The sequence below is a fragment of the Ischnura elegans genome, chromosome 4 (genome assembly GCF_921293095.1).
Source record: "Ischnura elegans chromosome 4, ioIscEleg1.1, whole genome shotgun sequence".
Classification (NCBI taxonomy): Eukaryota; Metazoa; Arthropoda; class Insecta; order Odonata; family Coenagrionidae; genus Ischnura; species Ischnura elegans.
In genome coordinates, this window is record NC_060249.1 from 119502274 (window position 1) to 119520794 (window position 18521).

The 18521-nt window shown below is 43.9% G+C and overlaps 1 protein-coding gene across 3 annotated transcripts in view; it reads left to right on the plus strand.

Moving 5' to 3' along the window:
• Positions 1–1334: 1334 nt before the first annotated feature.
• Positions 1335–18521, plus strand: part of LOC124157957 — a 65858-nt gene continuing 48671 nt past the window's right edge. For all 3 annotated transcript variants that reach the window (XR_006864670.1, XM_046533069.1, XM_046533070.1), the window contains exon 1: positions 1335–1807. Coding sequence is in view for 2 of the 3 variants with exons in the window: in XM_046533069.1 (XP_046389025.1) it covers positions 1747–1807 (61 nt within the window). In the remaining variant the exon portion in view is untranslated. The remainder of the gene's footprint in view (positions 1808–18521) is intronic.

Consider the following 18521-nt stretch of genomic DNA (forward strand, 5'->3'; position numbering starts at 1 on the left):
CGTTAGACGGCCTCTGCTGTCCACCATAAACCCCCAAATCCATACCACCCCAAAAAAAAGCAATGTGTGAATTTGAGAACGGAGTAATATACAAATATCTAGTTAGAGCTTTGTCATATTTCGAAAGTAGCTATGGCGGTAAATTAATTCGCTCCTTCCACAAACATTTCCAACAATCCGAAACTTCAGTAGGATCAACTCTATAGAGAATACGAAATAATCGTTTATTAAACTCTGCACAGATTCCACAGGAACGATCATAGATATTCCATCTTTAAAATCAAGCAACACAGGAAAAACCATGAGAGATTTATCGCTGTATTCAATCTTTTGAGGCCACATGCTTGCGGATTAGAATAGCCAATGACACAATGGTTTCATGCAGATTCTCTCGTTGTACACCGCGCGTGGAGCCGCCGCCATGTTGGTCCGTTTCTTTGCTGGCTTCGATTGAAAATTATCCCACGAATCGCACAGCGCAAGCGGAAGCTCGTCAATTACGCCTCAGCTCTGATCTGAGAGTCTGTGACGGCACGTGAGAAGTCTATTAACACCAGAGCAGCAATGACACACTTCAAAGGGGTCAACCACGGCGCGGACTTTCACCGCAGAAGGGAAATCTCAATTTAAGAATGCATGGGTACCCGCTCGTTACTTCGGAGAGAGGAATAAAAATGGAATATTTTAACATGCATAACATATGTAACAAATGCATTATATTCCTCACTTATACTCTATATTATGGTATTAATAAGGATTCTTTTACACCGCAAGGTAAGATGTGGTGGTGAGGGCTTTATAATTCTTTATGACACCTACCTCAACAAATTTTAGAAATATGATCGTTGAGTTCTATCACCCATTGGCCAATTTTTACCCGTTAATTAGGGGAATTATCAGTGCCCAATAAATTAAATTAGTGTAAAATAAATATTACGAAGGACGGGAAGATGACTGATAACCACTTGGTGAGACAGTATGATGTTTGAATTTCCGTGGTAGCTCCGTTGAAACTTTCAATTTGAAGTATGCATTTGAGCAGAAACCATGGTAATTGGTACCTGGAAAATTGTATTACTATATATTTGCAATATAAATATCATGGGAGGAAGTGCTTCGTAATTATCTCATGCAAAAATGTGCACTAAAGGAATTTTTGCTTCGTCCCCAGGTTTGCTATCTCCGTGGTACGGTTATGTCTGTCCGCGGGACCGGTTCGCGGATTTCGAGGGCGCCACGCGGACGCCGGCGGCGCTACGCTACCTGCAAGAAGTCTGGGGGTGGAGGGGGGGGGTAGGGGAAGACAGGGGAGGCCCGGGTGGCGGCGGCGACAGAGCAGCAGTCTGTCTGCGGCAGCCGCGGAGGCCGGTCGCTCCCGGTCGGCGCCTCCTTCGCCGCGAGACCCCTCTTCTTGGTGGGGTGGGGGAAAGTAGGGGTAGCCCGCCACCCCTTCGCCAATCATCCGATTTGCTGCGATCTCGGGTCACTCTGCGAGCAGTTGTCGGCGGGACCGCACCCCGGGGGAGCAGACGTCTGGGAAGTGATTGGCCGGGAAGCAGACGCATCCAGTGCTTTCTCCGTCCTCAAGAGGACAGTGCGTGACTCATGATGAAGGCTAGTTTCTCATTCTGGTCGGGGCAGAGTCTGTGAGCCGCTAGTGTTCGTGTGACGTTCGGGCCAGTGTACTTTGGCTCTTTGGCTTCTGGCGCATGGTGGCGCCTCTCGGTCCCATAAACGGATTCTGCAATGCAAAGTAGTCTGCACGGGGGAGTTGAAGCCAAGGGGATCGTGGCGACCGCAAGAACAGGTGAGTGACGTATTGCGTCTTTTGTGTCTCCTCGGTTGCAGCCCTTCTTTCCCTCGCGGAGTTCTCTCCTTCGAATCGCGAGGTAGTCGCGTGATCTGCGATTTTGCGTCGACGCGGCGCTTGCCTTCTTCTCGAACCCTCGAGACCGCTGCTGCTTTTTTAGGCTTCCCCTGACGTCGGACTGGAGTGCGGCCCTCTGCATGCTCATGGGCCTTCGAACACTAGCCTTCGGTCGCATCGGCTTCGGATCTACCAGGATGTAACAGTTTTGAATGACGATCTCTCTGGATTCCTGTGTGTTATCGGCTTAACTGTAACTCCCAACGTTTCGACTGCTGAGTCATAGCTTCTGAAACACTAAGTGGGTACGAGTTAATACTAGGAACGTTGATTCCAGAAAAAACACGGAGGAAGACTTGAATACCTTAAAGAATTTGATTTCTGGACGTGGATGTGATAAAACGTTTTCCTTACTCCGCCTGTTTCACTAGGTCTCTACGAATGCAGAAACGGAACAGATACTGTTCGCCCGAAGCGCTAGGGAAAGCCTCGTTAAGGCAACACCTTGCTTGGGCAAAATGTTGAGAATATTCGGATATTATGTTGCGATAGGTAGTGTCATATAGTGAATATGAGGTTTCCCGTACCCCGTCGTGATTTTCCGAAAGAGCTCCCATTGTGGGAAGTATAAGTAGAGGATACGTAACGCAGTTAATTCCAAATGGCGTAGTTAAGAAGGAACTCTCTCCATTAACTCTAACGTGCAATATCTCGAAGGAATTAGAAATCGCTCGGATATAAATTTACGGCCTCAACCGCAAAATTGTTATTGTCCTCGTTCTCCACTTAACGACCATGAGATATTGGAGCCGGCTCTAGTATCTAGCCGTAGGACCCCCATTTGGCCATTCAGGGGCTATAAATTTGTTATCAATCACTTAGGATTTTAATTCCTCGCGTACTTTTGCTTCTCGAAGCTCCAGTCAGGGACCTATACCCGCTGCTCATGCGATGGCTAAATCAGTCGAGGGAGAAAGAGAGAAAATTCTTCGTTTTCTTTTCTTTGCTGCCGATGCCTCGTACTGAGTTCACTTGACCCACTTCGGCGGCGGCAAAGACGGCTGCGTCTTCCCGAGGCCTCCGTGTGCCCCCCGCCCCCCCCCCCACCTGCTCCCCCCGCCCTCTCCCCCCCTGGACACTAGAATGCCACGCGCGCACTGCGGTCGCGGAGGTGCCGCAATCCGCTGCAGTTTCACTATGCACTCATATCCCACGCCTACCGCCACGCCAGAGAAAAAGTCGTTGACGCCTCGATAACCAGATAATAAATTATGGCTCTCGGGTGAAATACCTGGATGGAAAACTTTCGGGGATTCGACCGGGTGAGTTTTTTTTCATGGCAATCGACTGTTCGTGGTAGGACTTACAAATGTCCTGATCATCATGGGGAGAGCATGACCATAGGATCACTTCCTTTTCTGCTAAATCCACGTCAAGATTCATTTGGAAACGTCACCGGTTCCGTCTGAGGGTGACTTCATCAAACTTCCTGATGATGTCACTCTGTGACGGAAAAAAGGCCATTTTTAAAATCATGTTGATAAAGCTACCAAGAAGTTATTTCAAAATATCTTAAGCTTAGCAATTCCAACGATGTCACGCCCTAGACGATTACTTTTGTAGTCTGTGATCGCATTTACCCCGAAGAATAAGGGATATTGAAATTTCGAGTAACCCACCCGGTTGTAAAATCCCTGAAATTTTTATCCCGTTCCGATCGTAATCGACCATTATTTTATTGAACTGCTAATACCGAAGATTTTTATGTGAGTAATTAATGGGAGGATCAGGGTATGACATTTTAATTCAATAAAAAAAGGATATGGTATTAGAATTTTAATCCCTTCACTTTCATCGGAAACAAATTATTAGTTTTGGACGTATGAACTCATAGACAATGTCCATTGAAATGAATAATGGTAAGAATCAAATTTACCTAAGAAAAGATATTTAGGAGTAAATATAGGTCCGCATTTAAAAAATTGGAGCTACTTCATTACGAATACCTGAACTGTTATATAGAGTCTTTTGTAATGGTGGCATAGTTAGTCATCTAAGCGTCGGCCATTGCTGAATAATGGACCTGATGTAAAACCCGTTAAGACTTCGCTCTTCAGTAGATAATGGGTGGATCTCTTCAGAACCGTGGATTAATGATCAAACTCTCCCTAGTTCAAAAGCGTCAATGCAGTACACGTTCTCTTTTTACGGTGAAACAACGGCGCCAATAAATCTTGCCAAAATTATCATAAACTCTTGTATTACGATGTGCGTGGTGCTTCGCGGGTTCACATCGCTATGTGCTGCGTCCAAGATACAGTTATGCCCCTCCCTGACGTAATGTTGAAGTACCGAGGCCATGTACAGGCTTTTACGAAGTCGCAGCTAATGGGCTGGCAATGACCCACTTTTTTTTGGTGTCTCACGGATATCGCTTTAGTTCGCTCACGCCGAGTAAATGAGACAGTTTCCAACAGCATTCGCGTTGGGGATGCAAACTGGAACTTTCTGGCGCCGTTCCCAGTCGGTATTCTCAAGTCAACTATAGAAACGTCCGTCACATACAATTAGAATTTTAGCAACGAAGCACACGTTATAGCCGTAGACTATCCTGTTTTCGGTCGATCAGTCTTAAGCTTAAATTTTCACTATGAGGTGGTTATTGGGAAACCTGACTGTTCGTGGTTTCGGATTGCAATTGCGGATTCCTGGTTCTTGGCCGCCGATCCTTCCACGGGCAGGGAGTCCATTCCGTACCACGTCACCGTGCGGCTCAGCTCTCGAGGAAATGCGTGGCTTTGCGTGATCGAAAGAGGATTGTTACCATAAAAGGCGACCATCCCACAGAGTGCTACATTTGTATTCAATGAATAACCCGTGCGTGAGTAACATCAGCATCAAAATTGGCTATTAACCTACGGGTCAATAGGAAAATTGATCGGAAGCAAACAGGAGCCGTGGAGACTACGGGAGGGTGCCGAAGATCAGATAAGTGGACTAAGTAAGAAACGGGGAGAGTTTCATCGAGAGAGAGATAAGATGGTCTCTTGTCTGCACCCCCGAAGAAGAACTCGAATTTTTTGGCCTAATCACGGTGCAGGGCGATAAAAGGAAGATGCGTGGAGGAAGGGATGGTGGAAAGAAAAAGCCTTCCCAAGAAGAGACGGGGCAAGTGCACAAATGAAGATGGAGGAACCGCAGGGACGCGAAGGAAATGGCGCGGGATGAACACGTGGCTTCTGTACGAAATAATTTTCTTTGGATCGCAGTGGTGTAATCGACCTCATGGAGTGACTTACCCCCCAAGCGGACGGATCTACAAATCAATCGACTATTTTACTCTGTGCGCCTTTCGGAAGGGGCTGCATTTTGGCCAATATTTATGGTATGACAGTTTCGCCATAATTTCGCCAAGGATACCATCGGAAGGTTTGGTAAGGGAGACTAGTGCTACGGATGGATGCGCTCCGATTGTTACATTATGCCTGATGAGTTGCTTGGAGATGGATGGTGCACACTTGTCATTAATGTCGACAGGATAAGCGACGGTCGTTGTCTCATGTAAGAAGGAATTAAAATGGGGGGAGCTGTGCGAAAAAGGAAATATTGAGACATTTGCGAGTGGATTCGCGGGAAACGACGAGTGAGCGAAAAATGAAATCAAGACGTGTGGGTAGGCGAAGGCTTCATTCGTCGTGGCGAGGAAGGCGTCGGAACTAGTATCCAGGGACTTTTAAACTTCCCTCTGCAAGGCTTTTTCCTCTTTTTGAGGTGCTTATCTAACTGGCGAGTATTATTATATTTTTATCTGATATGTAACATTGGTTTGATATTTTTTTAAAACATTGTTGAAATATCATTTGGCGCAACTTAATTCCTGATTCATTTTACCAATTTAATTTGATTTTTTAGTCGTATCCTTCGACATCATTTACTTTTGCCAATTTCAAATTTTTGCATAAAAATTCAGTATATAGCGATTTCTGTATACAGATCAAAAATCACACATTACATTAAAAATGGTTTTCAAGGAAACTTTCGGAAATATTTGAAAAAGCAACGGCTGATAGAATCATCATTTCATAAATAATTAATGTCTGGGATTTGCCTGCCTGCATTTATAATGTTGGCTGCTTTAAACGGATAGCCGATATCAGTGAATGAAGTAAGACCTTGAAACTTTTTCTAATATCTGAAAAAAAAACAATTTTGCGCGTAGACGGATAAACCACGAAGGTCAGAATGTGTGCTTACAATATTGGTACATGAGAACCATGTCGGCATTAATTACTAAGTTGCATTTAGCGAGCAAGTCCTAAAGCAAAGTGAATTATTAACTTCAGGGGAGATTTCGCAGAGCGGGAATGTAAAATGCAAAAATCCTAAATTTAGGAAAACAATAATGATATTACCATTTAATATGATAATGTCAAAAAATTAGGATTTTTAATCTTTTTAATTTATAGTGCCATTGCTGGGCCAGCAAAATCTGTTAAAAATACAAAAAAATGACCGTTATTTCATATCGGTTACTGAAAAGAAATCAAGATTTTTCTTTACCTTTTGAATCATTCGGGGGGTTTCATTCTTTTCAAGCAATTTTTTTAAGTACTAATACTACGTGTTGAATTTTTTTTGTAAATGCTAGCTAAACCCCGAAATACATAAATTTATACAATTCTTTCATGGAGTAGAATAATATTTTTGATTCGCTACGATGCTCGATCCTCAATAAAGGTTAACGCTTCTACTTCATGTATTATAGTAGCATTTTAGCGCTAGGCTGAAAGGAGAAAGCGAACGCCTTGTCTATCTCCTCAATGCGTGTCTTGCCGACGCAAAACAGCAACGTCAGGTGCACTGACAGGTGAGGCTGAGGAGTAGCCATTTAAGCGGCCGCCCCAATCAGACCCTCTCTTCCCCCCCCCCCCTTAGTTGTGGATCAGCTGAGACTGGGGTGAGTGACCGCGCGCAGCAGCATCGACCCGAGCAACGGAGAACCCCCCCCTTGATCCAACCAACCCGAACCACTCCACGGCGAGTCGCTGTGAGCGGACCCCAAGGATCCCATGCTATCCTCCGGTATACGAATCATTACCAGTACATCTAGAGCGCGCGCTTCTTTATGGCATGGAAGATAACAGCGTGCAGCCAGAGGAGAATATTGATGGAATGGAGATGGCGAATGGCTAGAAAAAGAATACCGAAAGATAAGACCTCTGAGAACCATAAAATAAAATACGGGAGACCGATGGGAAACATAATAAAGATACACTTTTGTGTGTTCCACAGATGTTTTAATAACCGACCCAGGTTTCGACAATACACCATGTCATTATCAAGGACCTGGGTCGGTTATTAAAACTTCTGTGGAAGATACAAAAGTGTATCTTTATTATGTTTCCTGTCACCAAGTTCCACCAAGTATCGCCTTCCAGCCTTAAGTTGAAAAACCGATGGACGGAAGTAAACGTTGGAAGGGAGGATTTGGATGGGATACGTGGAACAGGAGGCGAAGGATAAGAAATACGTGACTATGACACGGTTAGTTGGTGGGGTGGACGGTTGCATTAGACTAATCTCTAGATCAATGCTGATGACGGTCATTGGCGAATGTTTTTCGAGTTCCACACCGAGTCAGTGCTGCCAGCAGAGTCAGTTTCGCTGTGGTCATGGTGCGTGCACATTTAATAATTGATGACCGTCGTTTCGTGGGTCACCTGCGGATCTGCAGTCATGTATTGGTGAAATGTGTTAATAATCACGCGGCGCCAACAATGGCTATCATGTGGTCAGTGATCACCAAACGAGTACCCAACGTTGATAATTGAATCCAGTGAAATATGGTACTCGAATATTAGTCAAGCTGTACTTATTCCACTAAGGATTCCACTTTAATCCTCCTGTCTTGCTCCATCCTTAGGTATAATTCGTTTCCAAAACTTATTGTAAGTTGGTCTCCTCCTTTTAGGCAATGCCTATCAACGACATGGTCTATTTGTTACATTTTAGAATATGTTTTATTACGGTCGCCTTGCGGTTTTGTATTCCTGTGACTTTGGATAAAAGCTATATTATTAAACTAGTGCAATTTTTTTTACAAACGGTAAGTCATTTTTTAAAAGTAAAGGTTCATTCTTTGTCTACGGATATCTTGGGGGAAAACGTACGTTTTTCTTTTAAGATCGACAATCATCCCTTCAGACACGAGCAACCCCCTCGCCCTCTCTTTTGCGGGCCACATTCTGTCAGAATTAGGTAGACACCTGAAGTTACCGAATCTTCTATGTGCTCTGGTTGACTATTGGAATGGGTTGTTTCTGTCATATTTCCGGGTAGTTTGGAATCAAATGAAGCATAAAATTAGGAAAATATAGGCTAATATAAAGATTTATAAAGGCCGTTTTACACGGTACACGGAAATGCGCAATCTGACGTACGTGCGTAGGCACAATCAAAATTTCGTCGTGTAAAGCGGTGAATTGCTAGAACACATGCGAGAATGCGTGCATGAGAGACGGCAAAATAGTCCCTGTTCTAATTTCGTTCATGCATTCGCGCAATTCGACGCCATTTTAGAAATTAATGCAGCTCTAACCTGCACAATTCCGTGCCCCGTGTAGAACGGCCTTAAAAGATAGACTCCAACTAGAAGATTTTATTCGGTGGTTTTAAAAATTTCACTGATCCGTCACCGTTAAATTTCGCGCCATCCAACGGCGGGCAAAGGAGCGCAATGCAATCATTTCGGCGCCAACGGGCTTCACCTGGCATTGAATCACGGACCCTTCGATCAGAAGCCGAGCGCTATACACGTCTACAATTTGCGTACTATTGTGCATGGCATAGGGCGAGTTGGGGTTGGGGATCCACGTCCGTTATTCCATTATTCATGTTTGGTGTGGGAAATGCCCGTCCGGACGAATGAATTCCGTGATTGGGTCGTCTAGTGCAGAAATGGGTCGAAGGGCTATGATGAGTTTCGGATTTCCCGCTACGCAAGAGGGGTAACAAATGGCCTTAGTGGACGCCTAAGAAGGTCATCAAAAGGGTCATATAGCTTACGGCCGTTTACGTCATTGCTCTCTATGATTCTTAAATCTATTTATTCGTAGATATTCTTGTATAAATTTCACCTCTCTCCGCTGTAAAAGAAATTGGGAGCTTTAGCGAAACTGTTTAGTTCGGAGGAAAAAATTCTCCCCAAGAAGTTGCTAATAATCGATTTGAAAACGAAATGAAGAATGTAATTTCGAAATGGATCGGTTACAATGTTCGGGTTGGCCGTAAGACAAGTTAATCGAACGGAAGAATCATACTTTGCACTGGTATGTGGCTTATTTTTTTCTCTTCTTAAAATACCAGCGATAAAATCATTTACTTTGAGTATTTGAAACTAATAAAGTATTTCAAAGAATAGGCCACTCTCTTTTTTGTAATTTCTAAGATGAAATTAAATTATTTCGAGGACTTGTTTTGAGGGAAAATTGATGAAAGCGCATGAGTAAATTGGAGCCGTATCCACTGTAAATGTATGCCAACAATTCTCAATCTGCGTTTGTTGCTTGCGCTCTTGTGCCGCTTTTTCCATGGCTCCCACATTTCTGAGGAAAGTGACGTAGGTCAATGGGGATGGGGCGGGGATGCGCTGGACCAATCGAGTGACGGCGGTCCACTCGGTGAAGCCCACACCTGCTGTTAACGCGCTCTTTTCCTCGACCATTCCTGACGCTTCGGGACGATAAAACTGAGGGAGTCGTTGCCATCCATTTGAGATCGAAAGAGAGAGCTATCCTGTTCCTATTTTCTTTCCATTCTTCGGATATTCTGCGCATGCGCCTAATGCCGTCGAGAGGACGGGAATTGAAAGGAATGAGGAAAGTTTGAAGAGAGAAGGAGCGAACGGCCGGATTCCACGGATTTAAAATTCTTTCCTAGAATTCGAATGGGAAGGGAGTGAATTTTCGCACTGACGTCTTCTAAGCTTTACCTCAACAAACGATATTTTTGTTTATGTCAGAAAATTAATTTTTATTGCCCCTGGTACTCTCGAGTGAACACTACATGGAAAATAGTCGACCTGAATTTTTAATTTAAAAATCTTTATGGCATATTGCAAGAGGACGACATGGAAAATTCGAGAGAATTTTCGATGCAAGCCACGCCCGTGCGTGCATCCGAAATCTCACGACTCAATGATTAGTATTAATTTTTTGCCTGTTTTTTTTTTTTGAGTCGACGAGAAGTCACCAATGCCCACCGACCGTCCCGAGCGTGAGTACTAATGAGCATCACGCGACCGTGACTCACTCCTCAAACGTGCCTTATCAACACTCGTTTCCTAGTACGCTCTTTTTCCGCGTATCCATGACGACGCGCCTCGCACTGCTCTTCATAGTCGCCGTCACTAAGTTCATTTCCTCCTGCGAACCACCAATCACTTGCTCCACTTTTGCTCTTGCCTAACTGCGGCGCTTATCATTCCAGGAAGAAAATAACCGTGTAAAAATCAGTTATATTCCCCGAATTAATCATCATTTCCTTCCATTTATCGGCAAGTATTTAACTTCAATTCCTGTAAATTTAATTGAAAGATATTCGTACTTATAATAACTAATCGTAATTCGTATTGAATCGTCATTAAGCAGAATATTAGTAACACTTGCTAATAAGTTCATTCGAATTCCCCAAGAGAGTATGAAAAGAAGTTAGCCTTGCAGATTTTATTTAAAATATTAGTTTTATCGCGTAACTTTGATCATTATTTTAAAACCGTGTCAAATTGATGGAGCGGTTAGCGTAATCGTTTCATCTAATTGTATGTTTTCTCGGTGACCCATAGTTATCCATTAAATATTAAATTGAAGTATTTACTATGTACACGAGGCTCAGTTTACGCATAGTACATTCCTCTTAGCGTAAATTTATACTTATATCTTATTAGACTTAGAAGTAAATAAAGCCATCCACTGCCTCTCTAGATTCAACGGGCCTATTTCAGCATATATTCACCATCTATTCATATTATGCGTTACCATTACGACGGATAAATGCCTCAGTATACCAGTTTGATCCTTGGAAAGGGCTTCAGACATCAATTATCCGCGCATTCACGCCAAACTGTTGTTGGCACGAGTAGCTTGACGTTTCACATCGAAAAACTTATTTAATCTATAATGGCAGAATTTTCATAAACCAGGAAAAATTGTCTGACATGCTTATACCTAGTTTGATAAAGATTTTTTTTTCATTATAAAAACATCTTTTAAACGGGAGGTAATGGTTACCCTGTCCTTATGAAACTATGACTCGTTCATTCTGAGGTTTAAATGAATATTTAAGTATGGTAAAATAGAAAAGTTGAGAGTAAATAGAAAAAATAACTAATTCCGCAATATTAAGCCTCACGCTTGGAAAGACTGACAATTTTCCTATAAGCCCTGAGAAGAAATATTTTAAATTGCGAAATACTGCCGACATTTGCCGAAATATCTTTTTACTGCAATTAGTATATAATTTAATTAATTAATTCTTAATCTTATACTGGCCACGCTCATATTTTTTCATGCTAGTTGATTTTGAAGTTCTGGTGAATGCCAATAGAGCTTTCCAGGTAACTATACTCGAAGCCTTTCCTTAGTGACGGGGGGAAGGTTGACTTTCCTCTCACATTCCCAAGAAATCGCATGCGATAAGCGGCACCGCTAACCTAGCCGCGCTGTTTGCACAAAGAAGGCCTCTCAGGGAGATATAGGCGAACTTCGCTCTCGAGTAGTTCCTGGGGGGGGAACGGCTACCCCCACTCCCTAAAGGTTATGACGGTGTAGGAGAGAGATTGATTACGAAGTGTGTCCCTCGTTGCACTGAAAGATATTATGCGTGCAAGTGAGCACTCTTTCGAATACATGTATACGCTTTTTTCATTTAACTTCCATTCGATTGCCTTTTTTTCTACCGTTAAAGGTCTCTATCCGTAATGCATCTCGTCTGCCGTATATAATAACTTTTCAATCATCCCCTTGGTTCAACACGTTTCCATTGAAAAGATAAGTTTTGGGGATACGTTTCATAAAAGAATGGTTCCATCCATGGTAGCGAAATGTTTGACTGAATTTGATCTGCGAAACTTGATGTTATTTTGTCACTTTAAACGGGGGAAGCGTTTGATGAACCAATAGTGGCGTAAGTATGAAAACGCACGCATTAAGCCATCGAGCCGTTTCTCTCTTAAACTTACAATTTTTTTTACTTAGCGATTCATTATTATGTCTGCGACTGTTTTATAGCAGTTCTTTGCCGTTTCAGTTCGAGTGGTCATTTGGAGAACTTCACCTTTCCCAGTCGAGCCACTTCCTTATACTCGCCTCATTTTCTTTTTCCTTGTGCCCTTCTTTTCTAAAAATTCTTATCTCTCGACCTTCCTCGGTGGACTTTTCCTTTACTTTTTCCTCCCTATAATGTATGGCTCACTCAATGACCGTCTTATTGTAAGGACAGTCCTCCGGTCTGTGCTTCGCATATCGCTTTCTCCTCCCGTCATTCGGCACACCTCACCCCGTTTCTCTCTCTTTTTATCCCTTTGTCTGCGTCGTGTCGGATTTCATTTTAATTTAAGGATCGTATTTGAGCATTGGTAACCGTGATTCTAAAAAAAAACCTTTAAAAAAAACATATTTTTGATCCTGTTGTATATGGCAGTCATTTGAAGCACCGAGTTTGGTATCTTATCGCTAGGGTACAAGTCTTTCAATTGCTACCGAAATTGTACACATTTTACTGACCAGGGGCGCAGCCAGGAATTAAGGCTAGGGGGGGTTTTAGGCGCAACTAATACTTACGGGTGTGGGGGGTATTGCATACCAATCAGGGTTAGCAGGAGTTGCGGGGGCCCTCCTCCAGAAAATTTTTAAGAATAACGGTTCAAAATGGCGAGTTTTACGGCTTCCTGAGGGATATTTGATTAATCCTAACACTATTCTATGAGTAATACTGATCCAAATAAGTACAATGGATTAAACTTAAAAATTTCTCTGAGCTCTGGGGGGATTTTATCCCCCAAACCCCCCCCCCCTCGCTGCGCCCTTGTTAGTGACAACCTTCTTTCGATTCCAGTGTATTTAAAGCTTTCATCGTTCGACATATGATAGCTGTCATCAGTTATTTATTTTGTGAGCATATCAAGACCATGGTTTCATGGAAGTCATATTCGTTTCAAGTAGTTATATTTCACTTAACAAGAGCGATTTATTAGGGCTTGTCATTGTTTCTAATAACCTCTACGTGAATTGGGTTTTATGATGACCCAAGCGTGGGTTTTCGGCAGTAAATCTTCATGGATTAACGGTGAATAATCCTTGCTCAGTCATCGTCGCGTTTGCCGATGTATATGATGTCTCCAGGGTCGCCGTCAGCGTGGAAACTTAGCGAGTATTAAAGCCTGCTACTTGTGTTGCCACTCAAACCATTCAAGTGAACAGTGACGTACCTTAGATTCGAGACATGGACCATTTGAAAAACAGGGAAGATGAGAAGGAAACTTGGTGCTGTATGAGAATGCTGGCCATCAAAAGCATCGGACGGATGGAGAGATAAGGATCAGAGCTGGATTCGGCAACGATGAATAAGGGAGACTTCTTGCATGGGATATAGAATTGAAGGTGGGAGTGTAACGCCCTCCAAGGCAATGGGTTGGAGGCAAGTGGAAAAGGATGCTTCATGCATGTGTGAGAGGTACCACGGAAAATGACATTTGGCTCCTTGGAAATGTATTCTGGGCAACCCATACTAGAATGTGTGTTAAAATCCTGAATCATAATATGCTTGACGTGCAAATCTACGTTTACATACTATCACGCAAGTCCCCTTAATAGGCGTGTGGCAGGCGCGCAAGTCCCTGGAGACTATCCCGTAGATCTAGTATTAAATTGTATTTCGTGATTACTGGCAACCATATTGAATATTCTGCATCATAGATAGCAGGATTGGTCGTTCTCGTCATGGGTACGGCCTAGGTTTCATTCTTAATCCAAGTAAGACCAAGTTGCCGTCCATCAAATTTGCTCTTTCTAATAGCTAATTTCTATTTCTATTTATCTAAATTTGCGTAGCGAAAATCTGCTTTTTTACATCAACGTATCTATTCTGTTCAGCGTAAAACAAATCTTCTTATGTCGGAGTAAGAGTTATCGGGTTTCCAGCCTGGTCCAAGGGTTTCTCAGCTACGACGTTCCGAGGGCGAAGTCTGCCATCGTCTTCAGGGTGAGCGATGGCAGACTTCGCCCTCGAAACGTCGGCGCTGAAAAACCCTTGGACACGGCTGGAAACCCGATAACTCTTCCTCCAGTCTGTTCGCCGGGAAAACCTTAGATCCTTCAAATCTTCTTATAGTAATATGACAACAAACCTTGCACAAGGTCATTTACCGTGTGATTCAAGAAAAGACAACCCTTGGACACGGCTGAAAAACCCTTTGACACGGCTGGAAACCCGATAACTCTTCCTCCAGTCTATTCGCGGGGAAAACCTTAGATCCTTCAAATCTTGTTATAGTAATATGATTACAAACCTTGCACAAGGTCATTCACCGTGTGATTCAAGAAAAGACAACGTCTAGTATGTATTCATAGGCTGGTCCTGTAATCGCCAGCATCCTCGGAGAGGTGCGATATTTTCAGGCTCAAGATCAATGAGCTCGAGATGGCCAGCCATTCCGTGGGAAACCTTCGGCGTTGGCCGGAGACCAGCTCCATGAGAGCCTCGGAAGCTCGCCGGCGGCGGCGCTGTCGTCTTCCCACGGGCGCCATCATCTTCTGCGGTGGCCTTCCTCTTTCCGTGGCGTCGAATCAATCGATTCATAATGCGGGCACAATTGGGATAAAGAGGGCAGCAATTGGCTCTCTCGCCCACTCATTCGCCTGACTCACTGGCGGCGGCGGCGCCGTGACTCACCACGCACGCATGCACGCACGGCGGCGGCGAGACCCCCGCCCTCCCCTTTGCCCCCCCCTGAGGGGCGCCGTCGCCTCCTCCACTCGTCTCTATCGCGACGGACGAGAGATTATACCCCAACCCCCCCTCCCCCGCCCCCGTGACGCAACTCTGTCGTCTCGAGGTCGTTCACTCCCACCCTCCTACGCCCTCTCGTGTCCTCGTGCGGTTTATCTGCCGTCGGAGTGCCCCAAGACTGTTTCACTTCGTTCATCCACTAGCACACAATATTTCTTAGGTCTCCAATTTACTAGGCCACCGGGGCCAAATTCCAAGTTCCGAATCGCCCCGCGGGCCGGATTGCAAATTTGCCGATGACTGAAGTATTCGATTCCGACGTCTACTGAGGTTTCCGATGGCGTATTTCTTATTTACGAACGGTTGAAGGCGACTTTGACGTGCAGTACAGCGCTGCAATGCTCCTAGCGGCGTCTCACAGAGTTAAACGAGCGAGAATCGCGCGCTACTTGAAACGAGTGCGCGGGCCGGATGAAAGCCCTCCGCGGGCCGTATTTTGGAGACCCCTGTCTTAGGCAGTAGGAATTTGGTGCAGGAATTTATCGGGTTCTCCAGCGGGTCAAGTTTTCAATGGTAGACTTTTCGATGCTCGCGATGGATTTTGTTTTTATTTTATTCTCAAACCATCGGATACAGCTCTAATAGGCCATTTTATACCGGGATATTCAACGAATGTAACGATGATGTAATGATGAGGTATGATGGCTGGAGGAGAACAATCGTAGAAGAACAGGTTGATATAGTAAAGGTCAAGGGACTGCCCGGAGTGAAAAACATGGACAGGTCCACTGAGGGATAGGCGCGTTTATAATTTTAAAATGTAGAAACAAAAGGCAGGGTCTTATGTACACATTTCATTGGAATGTTCATGTACACATTGAGGTCAGAGGACCTCTTTAAACACAACACTGGAAGTAATTACACTATCCTCTGTTAAACGCACATGATGACTCATATCAACAGGAGACTTGAATGTGGAATCAGCCGCATTTTGATAAAAGTTAGTTAATGAATGCGAGATACTGTTGCTAATGAACAAATGTATCAGTTTGTGCGCCGTTAGCGTCAGGAATATTTACCGTTTTTTTAAATTACTTAAAAACCCATTTTAGGAAACAATAGCAATATTTAGGATGTAAGATATGCCGTCGCATGTTCTCTGATAAATTATGTGCATTTTGGTACCTCGTTTGTGGAGTTTGGTTGCGTATAAGTTGAGAAAAAGGTATCTATACAGTATACAGTAGAAATAATATAGAAGATGCGGAAGGTCGGGAGTGATCGAACACTATTCACGCCAAACTACTCCCCCCACCTCCCCCTCCATCTTGTTCCCTACATCCCATTCCACTTCCGCGTGTGTAATTCTACCACGCGGCTCTTAGTGCAGTGAAAAGTTGCGACATCCGAAGTTGGTTTTCTTCAAATCTGTTTGGAACATGACAAGCGTTTGTTTCTTCATGCACATTTGAGTTGTGTAGTGATTGTGACAGTGAATCTCCACTCGGACGAAGAGCTAAGTACAAATTGGCCGAAATTATTGAAGGAAGTAGACGTGTGGTACGCCTCAGATGGACGACAAAATATTTTCTGGGAATGGAGTGACACTGCGGAATGGTAAAGATGAATGGAAAATGGTTTACAAATACCGTTAGCCACGTCCAGTGTATCGGTTGGAGCTGCAATCGAAAATTTCCACTGCATTTGGGACTGCTGTCTTGGCGATGGAGGGGAGGATGTTTGGACGAGCGAAAGGAGGAAAAGATTATGGAAGGAAATGACGAATGGTAGAGGTTTGGGGCTAAATCAGTGAGATCGGTGTCTCCTCTTGTAGCCTCCTCATCGAGTAGATAACCCTGTGATTATAATGTGCGACCACCCTATCGCAGCGCCAGCTTAACAGAAATGTTGACTAAGCTGCCTTCCTGGTGACCTTTTGAACTGATGAATTTGCGTCTGCATGTCTTACAGGGATGGCGATGAGGAGGGTCGAATGCTTTCCATTCATAATTTGCGTCGATGCTTTGCAACGAAAATGGTCGTCACTGATTAATTGCAAATATGATAAAATAAAGGTGGAATCGATGCCTATATTTTTCCAACAGTGGAGTTATTCCTAAGATGAAGACGAATCAATTGAATCGGCTGTTCAGTATGAAGGTCTGGTGAAAGCAATCAAAGAAGAATTGAGTTGGCCACATGATGAGGTATGATGGCCGGATGAGGACAATCGTAAAAGGACAGGTTGATAGGGTGAAGGTGAAGGGAGTGCCTGGAGTGAAAAACATGGACAGATATTCAAGGATGTAAAAGAGGAGAAAAAAGTCACTATAAAAAGTCACTAGCAAATAGGAGAGCAGAGTGGAGAGTTGGGTCAAAAGAAATCTTAGGATTGCTGCCTTAAAACGATGATGATGTGAATAGGAGGTCAACGTTCGCCGCTGAAAATGTTTTTGCGTGGCATTGTTTAAATTTTAAAATTCGTCCAATTAATATTGTATAGACGTATGCTTCCCAAGAGATGGGAAGTATCTCTCGATGATGGTATGCTTCACACAAACCTTGGTTATGGAATTGAAATAGCACTAGATTTAAAGCAATTTTCATTTTTAAAGAGGAGAAAGTCTCGCCAGTTGCTTATAAAATGCGATATTTTGTGGATAACATGTGTCCACATTGGAAGAAATAGCCAACCATTATTCGTTTCCAACAGTTATGAGTTATATAGGACAGTTTATTAGTATACGAGAAGAAATATGTCACTATAAAGGCCTGGTCACACGATACATTAACATGTTCGAGTGGATGTCTAAATGCTAGAACGCGTAAATGAACACGAAAATGAATCATGAAACCACCCAACTTGAGCGAACGCGTGAACAGAAAATAGAGAACCTGTTCTAATTTGGTTCATGCATTCGTACATGTTCCGTTCCGGTCCACCAAGATCGTTTATGCATTCACGCATTGACTCGTACGCGTTAATGTACCATGTAATCTGGCGAAATTCGTGCGTAGGTTTCCGCGGCGTTGTTCACGATGACTGCTAATTTTCGGGTTCTCCAGCCGCAAGAGAGTACTGACCTATCAGCGCACAGGGGGAGATCGGCCAGTGCTCTATAAGACGGCAAAAAATGAAAACTTCTCACCTTCAACCTGAAGACGAAAGCAGGACGGCTTTCGAAACTGTTGTCAACCATAAACGACAGACGCGGCGGGAGAACCCGAAAATTAGTCAGTCATCATGTAACCTGGCTTTATGAAAATACATGATAGCGGATAGGAGCTGCGCGGAACCAATCATAGGAATTGTTGATTTTTTATTATGATGAACGAAGATATATCCAGCCTCTTTATATCTTCCTTCTCCGATACCCCTCTCCCCCATGAAAAACCCCCACCCCTTGCCACCGCCGTGGTCGCAATCGACGCAATTTCCATTTGACGCGAGGGGGCAAAAATGATCGCCCCTCCCCCCCCTCTGACACCTGTTGATTCGCCATTAAGAGAGGGGTCGCGTGGAAACGGGAGGCGAAATGCGGAGCTCCCTCTGTACGTACGGCATAAATACTACACGCGGGGTGCATTAAAGCTGCTCGCGGGACGAGCAATGCGCTCTTTAATAACCGCTCCACCCCTCCTCTGCACC